We start from the raw sequence: 14548 nt of genomic DNA on the forward strand, positions 1-14548 counted from the left end.
AAGAACCTTTTTTTAAGAAGAGGAAAAACGTAGTTTAGGGAAAACTGTGTAGTTTCTAGTACGGAACTAGACAGCTGCAGACATCATGAGGTTACGCAGGATGACCTGAAGCAGTGTGTGTCAGAGTGGGTGGAGAACTTGGTGTGGGGCTGTTTAAAGAGGAGCCAGCCCATGAAATTTTAGATTTGAGGCATTTGGATCAATTGCTAAGAATAGTTGATGAGTCAGGATTGGATATGAGTGCTAATTCAGATGTGGACAGCAAAGTTTCTTTTCCTGCCAAGTGCAAACTTTATAAGGTGGATGATGGATGAGGATTGGAATATTTCAAATATAGGAGTGACAGGCATGGGTGAGTATTTTAGCAGAACCTTGCAAAGGTATCAAGGTGAAACTAAGTGCTCTGATTAGAGGAATTCAAGCATGGAATTATGACAGAAAGGAAAATGGATTTGGGAGGTGCTATATAAGAATTGGACAGCCAAGTAAAAAGTACCATGCCTGAGTCAATTACTAAGTTTGTGCAAGGTTAAGTTCAATTTAGAGTTTTTCGTGAACCAAAGTTGCCTCAGGAGACAGCTGCTAACTCTCACTTGCATTTAGTGCCTCTATCAGCCTAGAAGATTTACTTTTCCTGGAAGTTTGTCATTTGTTGTCCATGTTTCCTGTTATGTTCCTGCACATAATTAAACCAGGAAAAAAGAGGGTAGTTAATAGACAAGCTGTTGATTTTTGTTTTTTATTATTTTAAACTTGAAATCAAAATTAGTTAAATGAACGGAGTAGGGTCAAGTAATTCATTGAGTCTTTAAACAGAATTTAAAGTTGTGTCTATAATAGATTCTGTATTTTGCAAAACTTTTAATTGTACAGCTCTGAAACTTTTTTCAGTTTTACTTTTCCACAAATACTGTGTTCACTTAGTGATAATTTGCTTTCCACAGATATTCTGTCTGCATGGTGGCCTCTCTCCATCCATAGACACATTAGATCATATTCGAGCCTTGGATCGTCTGCAGGAAGTGCCTCATGAGGTGAGTTCCATCCTGTACTGTTTGTTATGGGGATTGTTCACAAAAATGGAAACGTCATACCCCTTTGGATCTTGGAGCTTTGGGGTGAGGGACTTGCACATGATTCTTCCTTCTCGCAATTTTTTTAAATTGTTAAAACTTTGAGCTATTTGTCTGGATCAAACTAAATTTCTTTCATAACTTTGAAACGTATGTGTTTTGTAAGAAAATAAACCAATATCTTTTGTTCTTTTTTGCTCATGGAATGTGAGGGTTGCTGGTTAGACCAGTATTTATTGTCCATCCCACCTTTTACTCTTCTTGTAACTTCCTCATACTTGGGATGTCTTTTATAACCCTTCACAGGCAATAATGTCACTTCTCTGACTTGGTGGCCAAACCCCCACAAACCAGTCCAGACTAATATTTTTCTGAACAGCAATAAGGCAACCTCCTTTTGCTACAAGACTATACTCTTTCAGCAACTTCCCCTAATTTGAGTTCCCTCTTTAAAATTATTAATACATGTTAATAACAAAATAACACTAATGTCTCAAGTGCCAGGCAATGGCCATCTCCACCGAGAGAGAATCTAGATAGTTCCCCTTGACATTCAGTGAATCCACAACTATCCAGGAACTCATCATTGACCAGCTTTTCTGGCTGCAAGAGCAGGTCAGAGGCTAAGAATTTTGCAGCAATTAACACTCTTCCTGACTCTCCAAAATTTGTCCTCCATCTCCAAGGCACAAATGAGGAGTGGGATTGAATTCTTTCCACTCATCTGATGTTGTTCCCAACAGTTACAAGAAGTTTGATACTATTCAAGACAGTCTGCTTTGTTGGCACCCAATGCACCCTTCTGGTCCTGGAGGCATTGATTCATTTCTTGAAGTTAACTACCATGTCTACTGTGCAGTATTTGCTGAAATGGCTATCTTGCATGTGTCATTGATCTAATTTTTTTAAAAATAAAACTGTACTGGCCAAAATAGTCAATTTTCATCCTATGTTCAGTGTCTATACGATATCGTACTCTTGCAGCAGCTTACTCAATAGAATTCACTAAGAATGATGGTCTCCCTGACTTAAGTTCCTATATTTGACTGTAATGTCAACCTTGCTGTGATCAACAAACTCAGCTCATTAGGAGCTGCACTGAGAATAGAAAAACATGTGATATGGTGAAGATTTTAAGATGGTAAAGGTGTATGATTTCGTGTAATTTCTGTTCAATCAGGGTCCAATGTGTGATCTGCTGTGGTCAGATCCTGATGATCGTGGTGGTTGGGGGATTTCTCCACGAGGTGCTGGGTACACTTTTGGACAGGATATCTCTGAAACCTTTAACCATGCAAATGGTCTAACTTTGGTGTCTCGAGCTCATCAACTTGTAATGGAGGTAAGGAAACTACGAAACTATTATACCATGCATAAAGTGGAATATGGAATAGTTTTTAAACTGCAGTTTAAGACTTCAGGAGGTCAGCATTTTTTCCCCTCAAATTTCTACTTCTTTAAAACTTTTTTTTTCCTCCAGGGCTAACTAACTTCAGTCTGGATTTTTTTTTAAGATTAGACTTAGTGTGGAAACAGGCCCTTCGGCCCAACAAGTCCACACCGACCTGCCGAAGCGCAACCCACCCTTACCCCTACATTTACCCCTACCTAACACTACGGGCAATTTAGCATGGCCAATTCACCTGACCCGCACATCTTTGGACTGTGGGAGGAAACTGGAGCACCCAGAGGAAACCTGCGCAGACACGGGGAGAACGTGCAAACTCCACACAGTCAGTCGCCTGAGTCGGGAATTGAACCCGGGTCTCGGGCGCTGTGAGACAGCAGTGCTAACCACTGTGCCACCGTGCCGCCCACTAAAAACATATCTTAAATTGAAACTGATCATTTATCTGCCCCTGGTTCAGCTCTGCATCAAAGCTAAAATGCTAGGAATTGTCTCAATTTAACTATTACATCTTCCTCTTAAATAAAATTGGTACTTATTTGGCCTATATTGAAGGCAATATTCTCCCTTTTATGTCTTGGCCTTTAATGTTCTGTTTAGAATTAATATAGAGTTGGTCTAAGAGTTAATAATGTGTTGTGTGGTCTGGTGTACCAGGAGGTGCACGGTCTTGCACAGGCTGCTGAGAAATAGGCAAAGCAAACAAAATGAGGGAGGAAAGGTTCACTGGATGACTATAGTTTACAAAGCCTTCATAGCTAAAGATTCTATACAGATTAAATTTGTCCCTTAATCCAGACTCCTGGTAAAATGCAACATTGCTAAGACGTGTTTTTATTTGTAGTCCTTCCTGAAGAGTTCAGATGCATTTAACTTGATCAATAATGCTCCAGAGATGGCATTTGGTTCAGGAAAATGTTATGATCTCAATAGAGGCTGTAAATGTTTTCTTAAAAAAAATTTGAAGTCCTAGTTATTAGCTGAAAAAACTGCTTTAAAAAAAAAATTCACCGGCAAAAGAAAATGAGCAAGCACTTCTAACGCTATCTATACTCTTTTTAAAGCAAATTTCTGAACAGAACCCTCCTGGTTCTACCACCCTTTTCAGGCAGAGCTACAGATAACCACAACTCAGTGAAAAATATTTTCATTTCTCCCCTCTAAACCTCCAGCTCCATTCCCTTTTTAAAGCTGTCACATGGGGTATTGACCCCTTTCCTAAGGAGCAAAGCTTTTCCCTATCTACCCCCTCTATGCCCTTCAGCATATGTATACCTCAACCAGATTTTCCCTCCACCTCCGCCTTTTTTACCATAATGATGACAATCCAGCCTCTTTAGTCTCATTATCACTGAATCACTCCAGCCCAGGCTACAGGGCGGCATGATGGCTCAGTGGTTAGCACTCATGCCTCACAGCACCAAGGTCTCCGGTTTGACTCCAGCCTGTGTGCAAACTCCAAATAGAGTCGCCATTCTCCCCATGTCTGCGTGGGTTTCCTCTGGGTGCTCCAGTTTTCTCCCACAGCCCAAAGATGTGCAGGTCAGGTGAATTGCCCATGCTAGACTTCTCAGTGTTAGGTGCATTAGTCAGAGGGAAATGGGTCTGGGTGGGTTACTCCTCGGAGGATCAGTGTGGACTTGTTGGGCCAAAGGGCCTGTTTCCACACTGTAGGAAATCTAATCTAATCCAGGTGAATGTCTTCTGTTCCCTCTCTAGTGCAACCAAAGCTTTCCGAACTACATGGTCATGTACACAAAGGTCCCTTCAATTCTCAATACTTCCCTATGGTCCTACGTTTCAATGTTTCTTTGCCTTGTTTGTCCTCCAAAAAGGAGAAAGTGAGGACTGCGGATGCTCCCGCAGCTACCTAGATTACACTTCCTCCTACCCCTGCCCCTTGTAAAACCGCCATCCCATGTTCTCAATTCCTTCACCTCTGCCACATCTGCTCCCAGGAGGACCAATTTCAATACCGAACAACCCAGATGGCCTCCTTCTTCAAAGACCGCAATTTCCCCTCAGACGTGGTTGACGATGCTCTCCACCGCATCGCCTCCAGTTCCCGCTCCTCTGCCCTTGAACCCCGCCCCTCCAATCACCAAGACAGAACCCCACTGGTCCTCACCTACCACCCCAGATACATCATATCATCCTTCATCATTTCTGCCACCTTCAAACAGACTCCACCACCAAGGATATATTTCCCTCCCCTCTCCTAACAGGATTCCAGAAAGACCACTCCCTCCGCGTCTCCCTCGTCAGGTCCACACCCCCCCACCAACCCAGCCTCCACTCCTGGCACCTTCCCCTGCAACCGCAAGAAAAGCAAAACTTGCGGCCACACCTTCTCTCCCCACCCCCCCCCCCCCCCCAACCCCCACCCCCCCCCCCCCCCCCCCCCCCCCCCCCCCCGACTTCCCTCCAAGGCCCCAAGGGATCCTTCCATATCCATCACAAATTCACCTGCACCTACACACACATCATTTACTGCATCCGCTGCACCCAATGTGGCCGCCTCTACATTGGGGAGACAGGCCGCCTGCTTTCGGAACATTTCAGGGAACACCTCTGGGACACCCGCACCAACCAACCCAACCGCCCCGTGGCCCCTCCCACTCCGCCAAGGACTTGCAAGTCCTTGGCCTCCTCCATCGCCAGACCATGGCAACATGATGCCTGGAGGAAAAGCACCTCATTTCTGCCTAGGAACCCTCCAACCACAAGGGATGAATGCAGATTTCTCCAGCTTTCTCATTTCCCCTCCCCCCACCTTATCTCAGTCCTAACCCTCGGACTCAGCACCACCTTCTTGACCTGCAATCATCTTCCTGACCTCTCCGGCCTATCACCCTCACCTTAACCTCCTTCCACCTATCGCATTTCCAATGCCCCTCCCCCAAGTCCCTCCTCCCTATCTTTTGCCTTAATCCGCTTGACACACCCTCCTCATTCCTGAAGGGCTTATACTAAAACGTCGATTCTCCTGCTCCTTGGATGCTGCCTGACCTGCTGTGCTTTTCCAGCAACACTTTTCAGTTTGCCATTTGCCATTTCAGTCTATCTGACCAGCCTTTCTGTATTGTTCTATAATCTGAGGTTTTGCTGCTCACTATTTACCATGGCACCAGTATGGTGTTGTTTACGAACTTGCTGATCATGTCTCCTGCATTCATGTTTAAATCATTAACGTATGCAGCAAACAGTATGGGACCCTGCACCAAACCCAATGGTATACCACTGGACACAGGCTTTGTCACACAAACACCTTTTGACCATCACCCTCTATTTCCTGTCACTCAGCACATTTTGGATCAATTTTCTTTTAAATTGCCTTTGATCCCATGGGCTGTTAGCTTCTTAATCAGGCTGTCATGTGATCCCTTGTCAAAAGCATTACTGAAGGTCATGCATTACCCTCACCCACAAACCTAATCACCACCTCCAAAGATGAAATCAAGTCAAATTTGTTAAACATCTCCCTTTTACAAAGCCATGCTAACTGTCTATGATCCTTACCTATCCGAGTGGAAATTAATTCTGTCCTTCAGAATTTGTTTGCAATGGTTTCTCTGCCACAGATCTTAGACTTACTGGCCTATAATTGTGTGGTTTGTCCCTTGAATATTGGTATCATATTAGCTACCCTTTGGCATCTCCTTCTGTGGTCGAGGTTACCTATTGAATCTGGACTTGTTATTCTGAGCACATGCTTCTCTCAATTCCTAATTCTAGATGCCTCCAGTCTTTTCAGTAGCTGACAAATACTGTCTCTGCCTTCTCCAATCTGCTCTAGACCAAAATCCAAAAATAAAACCTTCTTAATCCTCCCCCCCCCCCCACCCAAACCACTTCCATTACAATGTGACACAGCCTGATCCCAGAAATATGCAAATTAATAATCTTTAGTTTTAAACCTGCCAACTACATTGGTTTTCTTACATATCATGTTCTCTCTTCAATTTTCTGGAAGAATAACTTAGTGTAGAGAATGCCATTATTATCTTGAGTGTAATGAAATCAATTTATGAATATTCTGATATTATAGTGTAATTTAGATGCACGGGGGAATCTGAGGTCTTCAGCCCATCGAGTCTGCCAGTCAAAAACAAGCAGCTAACTATTCTGATTCCATTTTCAGCACTTAGCCCATATCCTTGTATGCCTTGGCATCACAAGTGTACATCTCGATACTAAAATGTTGAGAATTTTGGCCCCTACCACCCTTAGAGGCAGTGACTTCCACATTTTCCTTTCTGTTTCCCCCCTCCTTTCTTTCTCTCTCATTAGGATTTATATTTACACATATGATATTCTTTAGGTTTGGCTGTAGAACCTTATCTAATTACAAATAAATCCTCTTCTACTCACATTTGTAACCATGAAAATCAAATATTTTGAGTGTGCAGAACCAGGTGCCATTATTGGATTGAAGGGCTTATGCCCGGAACTTCGAATCTCCTGTTCCTTGGATGCTGCCTGACCTGCTGCGCTTTTCCATCAACACATTTTCAGCCATTATTGAACAGTACAGGCATTCTTCATGGTATATGTAACTTGCTGTGTATAAATCTATTTGACCAATTGCCAAATCAAAATGTAGGTTTGTTTAGTAGTTTTAGGCATGAAGCAAAGCAACTTAGTTGTGGTAGAAAAATGAGCTTCCTTTTAGATTTTAGTTGAACTACATTTCTTGTATAATGTTTATATTGCAATGCATGATTGTTAAATCTGAGAAATGTATCAATATTTACTGTTATCATAGTTCTTGGACGTAGGGAAAAGTAAGCTGTATCGGTCTGGCAATAAACTATTTTCAACATATGGAGCTCATTCTTCTAACCCTGAGGCAATTATGAATATTCTGATATTATAGTGTAATTTAGATGCACAGTCATTTGAGGAACCCAGTTTCATCCTTGTAAAGTTATCCAATGTTTTAACAGGGTATCTAGTATCCTCTATTATACTTTTAAATACTTGCCCTAGTTTTGCAAACACATTAAATGATTCAGTAATAATTTTGTGACTGTATTTGAAAAGGTTTAGTAAGATAAGTCAGCAACATTTAGTTGGGTACTTTGAGTAATTTCGGAGGAGTAATTATGTTGTGTTTTTCAAGATGCTAAAGATCTTTCAATTGTTTGATCCAAGGGATACAACTGGTGCCACGATCGAAATGTGGTAACAATATTCAGTGCTCCAAATTATTGTTATCGCTGTGGTAACCAAGCTGCTATTATGGAACTAGATGACACATTGAAGTATTCTTTGTAAGTATGATGAAATCCAAATTTAATATTTTAAAGTACATACATTGTTTAAGACTGCATTCATTAAACTTTTATCTTAATTAAAACTTGTCCACTTCTGGCAGAAAGGTAAAAATTGGTTTGAAATTTACTGAATTCCTAAGTAAGCTCCCATCTGCAGCTCTAGATTTAAATATTTGTCCGGTGAAAGCTTCCAATTTGGCAACTGAGTCAACTTCATGCACTCCATACATGTCAGGATTGGAGGATTTGAACTATAAGCAGAGGCTGAAATAGGTTCTGCCTTTTTTCCCTAGTGTTTGAGGCTGAGGGGTGACTTTATAGAGGTTCATAAAATCGTGAGAGGCATGCATAGGGTAAATAGACAAGGTAGTTTCCCAGGGTGGGGGAGTCAAGACCTGGGGGGCATAGGCTTAGGGTGAGAAGGGAAAAATTCAAAAAGGATCGAAGAGGCAACTTCGGGTAGTGCGTGTATGGAATGAGCTGCCAGAGAAAGTGGTGGAGGCTGATACGATTACAATATTTAAAAGGCATCTGGATGGGTATGTGAACAGGAAAGATTTAGAGGGATATGGGCCAAGTGCTGGCAAATGGGACTAAATTAGGTCAGTATGAACGAGTTGGACTGAAGGGTCAGTTTCCATGCTGTACATCTCTCTGACTCTGATATGCTTTCTAAAATCAAGTAAAGGAGCATAATGATCCCATCGTAGAAAATGAATTCCTTTTTCTAGATGTGGTGCAGGTTCCAATTTGCAGTTCTCATGTTGAATCAACATCAAACATCTTTAAGTCTGAACCTGAGAGGAGGGGGAGAATATCATTGAATGTCCACTGTTGGTTCGAAAGCCCAAGCAACCGTCAACAAAATAACATACAGGGCAACTTTGATTATCCAAATGTCAATTATCCAAATTTTGGACTATCTGAACAAGATCTCAAGGTTCCAATGCTGGAGTAAACTGTATTACCCAAACATTGATTAGCCGAACAAAATACTCCCACTCTTGTCATACGGATAATCGAGGTTGCTCTGTACTTGTAGAAAGTAGAAATAATTTTTGTTTTGTTGTTTTGAATGAAGAACTTGTACTGACAGCATGTTGCACATATCTCAAAATAAAACAAAAACTGTAAGTCTTAGGATCTGAAACTGAAATTGCTGGAGAAACTCAGCAAGTCTGGCAGCAACTTGAAGGTGAAAGAAACAGTATTTCAAGTCTGGTGACCCTCCTTAGATCTGAAGAAGGATCATGAGACTAGAAACGTTAACTTTATTTTTCTTTCCCCACAGATGCTGCCAGACCTGAGTTTCTCCAGAAATTTGGCTTTGTTTGTTGCACATGCCTCCAGTGGTATCCTCCTGGTCCTGTACTCTTGGAAACTCCCTTCATTATTAACCCCATGCTTCACACTTTTTAGAATGCTTCAGATTTTTGTGTGGTGATCTTCTCTTTCAATTATTCTAGTAGACTCAATGTTTCAAACTGGCAAAGCCAAGATTTAATTCCAAAATGTGAAGTGTTTGAAATATTTGAACTTTAAAACTGACGAGCATTTTAGAAGAGCAACAGTATTAGCTATTGGATCTTTCATCAACCGTTTTACTAATCTCAAACACTGATCTATGTGACCTGATGAAATTTAAGTTTGTACTTTTGACCTTTTGGTGCTCTTTGGTTCAAGTACTGTACTGTCCTTTTCCACAGCCTTCAGTTTGATCCAGCACCTCGCCGTGGAGAGCCTCATGTCACTCGTCGTACTCCAGACTATTTCCTGTAAAGAGTTCTTAATTATACACTATAACCACGCCAGCAGTTCACCTGCTACAGAAAAAGCAACAATAATTTAAATGTTTTTCTGAAATTACTTCTGTTTGTCAAAACCTAATAGCATTAACACGGACCAAATGTGCCATACTGAAAGCAGTCCTACGCCTGGAGCATTGAACACAATTTTGAAAAGTAATTTTTACTTTTTCTTTGTTTTGTTTCAGTATGGAAAATATGGTATTCAGTCTTAATAGTTCTATTTTGCTTGCTACTACATGTCCTTTTGTTTTATCTAGGAGACTGTGAAATATTGATGTACAAATGCTATAATAAACTGGTTCAATTGCAACAGTCATGACATTTTTGGTTAGTTTTACCAGGCATGTATTGCTTTACAGTCCTTTTTCTTCCCAGTAAGAGGCACATAACACCTGTTCTGAATGTACACTATGAACATTTGAAAGGACTTGCAATGTCCTTCTGGAGTGTTCGAGAAAATGTCCCTTTTCAATGTTTGGATCACTGTTCTGTGTTACTGTACTTTTTTGTATATATTTGACATAAAAGTGCTTGCAACTTCAACTTGGTGTATTTGAACAATAAACTAATTCAAATAATCAGTCACTGGGTTTCAGGAAGGTCATTTTAGGTCATTAAAACAATTCCCTTCAATTGAACTAAAATCCAGTTATGAGCTCACATGCACAAACTTTCTGAAATCTTGTTGAATTTTTTCAGTTACTTCCACCTCCATCTAACAAAATACAAAACTTTGAAACTTGGATTGATTTTAATATGTTTCACCAATTCTTTTCCAGACATTTTACAATTTGATTTTTGAAACAAGTTTATTTTTAAAATCATGGATTACTTCTGGAATAATTTTTTTTCTGCCCCATTCAAAGTTCCGAGGATGAGTTTTGCACAGGGAACCGTTGGTGGGTATCTTTTATGAAATATTTGTTTAATTTTGCAGAAATCAAAACTTTTCATGTGATATTGCAGCTGTCTCCTCTAGCAGGTCTAAAGACTAGTTCAACAGTCATGTTTATAATTAGGTTTGATTTAGTACTTAAATATGAGACACAATTTAAGGATTTATTGTAATTCGCTTTTTCAAAATTGCAGCAATTTTTGAACACTAAGAATCTTGTATGTTTCAACAGGAGCTTTCTCATTTTACTATATCCTAACAAGTACAGGGCCAGCATACTCCCCCTCTTCTCATAACACCATAGTTTAGAGTTCAATTATGAAGCATAAACTTGATAAATAATCTAAGATGTTTGCAATGTTAAGTTCAACAGGTTAGGAATAGAAAGAGTTCCTATGCTGAATTCTGAACAAGGAGGCAGAATCTTAAACTTAGAGCACAGCCATTCAGAAACCAAACTAGTAATTTTTTTTAATCTCCCCTACAATAGACAGTGTGAATCTAGTGCTAGTTTTCCTTCTCCATCACCACATGGTCCAAAAAGGCTGTAGGGTCAACTGATGTTTTTGAGCATTTTTTTTTTGTTGGGCAAGTGTACTGATGGATATACAGAAAAGGTCTACTGTTCCTGTGTTCCAGTTAAGTCAGCATCTTTTGAAAAAACAACTTCTCTATTCTAGTTGGTTGCCAATCCTGGTACTGATTCAGACCTATTGTCCAAACTCAGGTACGAGAGCCCCAGTGCCACCTAAAGAAACCTGAATTCAGGGGAAATGTTGACAAAGTAGTGGTGATTTTTGCCAGAAGTTGTTTGTCAAGAGCAAAACTTGGCAGACAACTCGCTGTTTGATTCCAGAATTAGTGGAATTTTCTGACCATTTATCCCATCTTTTGGTCAATAATCCAAATTACAATTTGAAGGATCCAATTTCGGGTGTTTAAAATCAGACCTTGTATTATGTTGGCTTCTGACCTTGATTGTGAATTTGAAATGCAGTCTCACAAATAATAGCACTTCTTTCAGAATTCAAAACAAAGACCCATGGGTATGCTATAGGTTGAGCATGAAGTCAGTACCATTGTTTGTATGGAAGAAAAGGGAGAGAAATATCTCTTTGGTGTTTCTTCTATTTGAACTCCTTGCCTTTTTTTTTGTCTTCCCTTCCCCATTCTTTTTAACCTTCAACAGTTTCTCTCAAGTGCTTTTGCAATATTGTGCTTTTAATACCAGTAGACAAATGTAGGCTTCTTCCTCCTCACCTGTTGCAGCTGTCTTCTTGAATTCCTTGCAACCTACTTTCCTCTCCATTTGCAACCTCCTCTAACTTTGCAGAGAGACCTGGTGTCCTTGTGCACAAATCACCAAAAACTGATTTGCAGCTGTAGCATGTAATTAAAGCAAATGCAATATTGTACTTCATTACTAGAGGGATGGAGTTTAGAAATAGGGAGGTAATGGTGTGGGTGAGGCCATACCTGGAGTATTTCAGAATTCGAATCTCTATTGTGTGGAAACAGGCCCTATGGCCCAACAAGTCCATACTGACCATCCAAAGAGTATTCCACCCAGACCCATTCCCCTATGTTTACCCTGACTCATGCACCTTACCTGTACATTCCTGAACATATATGTGCAATTTGGCATGGCCAATTCACCTAACTTGCATATCTTTGAATTGTGTGAGGAAACCAGAGGAAATCCACACAGACACGGGGAGAATGTGCAAACTCCAGTCGTCCGAGGCTGGAATCTAACCCAGGTCCTTGGTGGTTTGAATCAGCAGTGCTAACTACTATGCCACCCTGGAAATCTGAAGCATAAGAGGACTTGAGATTTCTAGTTCAGGATTCTCTTAAGGTTAATATGCAGGTTTGGTTTAATTCACGTTCAAGGTATTGCGTGCAGTTTGGCCTTACTTGAGAAAGGACGTGCAGGCACTTGAAGGGGATGCAGAGGAGACTCACTAGGTTAATTCTGGAATTGAGGGTTGGCTTATGAGGAGAGATTGAGTAGACTTGGATTATACTAAATTGAATTTAGAAGAATGAGGGGCGGAGGGAGTCTGATAGAAACATCTAATATGAAGGGAATATATGAGCTCGAAACAGGGAGTTTGTTTTGACTGGTAGATGAAACTAGAACTTGGGGGCATAGCCTTAAAACAGGTGACAGTAGATTTAGGACTGAGCTAATGAGAAACTTCTCCATAGGGGTTGTAAATTTGTGGAATTCCTTGCCCAGTGAATCAGTTGAGGCTACTTTTGTTTTTAAGGCAAAGATAGATTTTTTGAACAGTAAAGGTATTAAGGGTTATGGTGAGTAGACAGGTAAGTGGAGCAGAGTCCAAGAAAAGATCAGCCATTATCTTGTAGAATGGTGGAGCAGGTTTGAGGTGCCAGATGGTGTCTCCTGCTCCTATTTCTTGTATTCTTATTCCCTTGTAGCCTACACCTTACTCTCCTTTCTTCCTTTCTCCCTTCCTCCCCTTGTAGCTTCTACCTCTTCAACCTCTTCTTTCTCCTCTTCTCTCCCTCGCCCCAACCTTTTTCTGCTGCCTCTTTTATTCATTCATCTCAACCCAAAGAAGGCAGCATTCCCTGGACTCGGTCAGCATATTCCTGAGGCCTGTACTCTGACAACAGCAATCTCCAATGACTTGTTCACTATGGCCACTTGCCTTCTAAACTGCTCCTCCAACCAGTCACTACTGACTGAGGAATTGTTTAGGCTTGCTGAAGAAAATGGCTACTTAAGGTAGCGTAGGGCAATTAGCAGCCAAAGAACCTACATGATTGCAATGACTACAAGGAAAAAGCAGGAAAGTTTCTTTATTTTAATATCATTTTAAAGAACTAGACATGCCAACATTTAATGCCTCTGTCATGCTCATATTAGATTTCAGCTCATTTGATACTTTACAATTAAGATTTAAGAGTTGATTATCTCCAAACTTCTCTGTTCCTTTTCTCCCCCTATAGAATATGAATCCTCAAATTGTTTATTTCTAAATTCCAATTATCTTACGAGAACTGTGGCAGGACCCAAAGTCTTGATTTAAGGATTTGCAGTGCATTTTTAATCCCAAGATCCATCTGTCCAATCCAATGTAGAATTTAATAATTAGCTCCAAATCATTTTTTTTTTAAATCCTCTCACCACCTCTCCTTTTAAACCAAATCATGTCACATTTCAAACATAATGTGCACAAAAAATAAATGTACTTGTTTCACAGAATCTAGTGTGCTCTTAATGGAAGGATAATAGATTGAAATAAATAATACATGCTAGTCAGCAAAGTACTTTAAAACCACAGGAAACAGACAGTTAACCACATTTAAGTGACAAGACACTGGTCAGCAAACCACAAAACTTTTGATGCTTTTTGTTCATCCTGATTTTCTCTCTCCCTCTCTCTCTCACATTTGCACACATCATAAAGAAACCATTTCAATAGGGTGTTGCAGATTTTAGCAGCAGTCTGAGTATTCTCAACTATTTGATTGACTATGGGCCTCAGAAATCTGACACAATGATACCCCAGTCTTCATTTCAGCGAGAGGCCTTGAACCTTTCCTTCACTGCTGATGATACCGTGTCCTTGATCTTAGCAGAATCAGCAACGACTTATTCTGTTCTGTCTCTTCAAAATCCGAGTCCCTGCTTAAATCAGCAAGGAAAGTATTCACATGACTCTTTAAAATTAAGACCAGTTTCTCAGTGCATGCAACTAAAAATTTCTAATAACTTCAAAGTTTTTTGTCTGTCAGGTTTTAGGTATAAATCCCTTTTTCTCCCCAGTTTGTGACAGAGCTCAATTGATCTTTTTTTTTCACTGTAACCTTTTTTAAAAATAGCAATGATTATGTCACATAATGAATGGTCTTTCCTAGTCTTGTACTCACGAGCAAAACCACTAGGCTGTTTTAATATTCTCTCACTTGCTCAGCTTTGTTATGCTACTGGGTAATCCAAGATGAAGGATGGGAAAAATTGTGGCTGTAAGACCTGCTGCTTTTTTTTTTCAAAAGGTATTTTGGGTCTTGGAGGTGACTTCCTGTAATTCCAGGAGCAGCAATTACTGTTTTAT

At 40.3% G+C, this 14548-nt stretch overlaps 1 protein-coding gene across 1 annotated transcript in view; it reads left to right on the plus strand.

Moving 5' to 3' along the window:
* The window catches only part of ppp2cb (protein phosphatase 2, catalytic subunit, beta isozyme), a 33713-nt gene extending 23567 nt beyond the window's left edge, over positions 1-10146 (plus strand). The window contains exons 4-7 of the mRNA XM_060851772.1: positions 945-1034; positions 2254-2415; positions 7636-7754; positions 9464-10146. Coding sequence (XP_060707755.1) covers positions 945-1034; positions 2254-2415; positions 7636-7754; positions 9464-9536 — 444 coding nt within the window. The 3' untranslated portion in view covers positions 9537-10146. The remainder of the gene's footprint in view (positions 1-944; positions 1035-2253; positions 2416-7635; positions 7755-9463) is intronic.
* Positions 10147-14548: the final 4402 nt, after the last annotated feature.

The sequence above is a fragment of the Hemiscyllium ocellatum genome, chromosome 36, assembly GCF_020745735.1.
Source record: "Hemiscyllium ocellatum isolate sHemOce1 chromosome 36, sHemOce1.pat.X.cur, whole genome shotgun sequence".
NCBI classification, from domain to species: Eukaryota; Metazoa; Chordata; class Chondrichthyes; order Orectolobiformes; family Hemiscylliidae; genus Hemiscyllium; species Hemiscyllium ocellatum.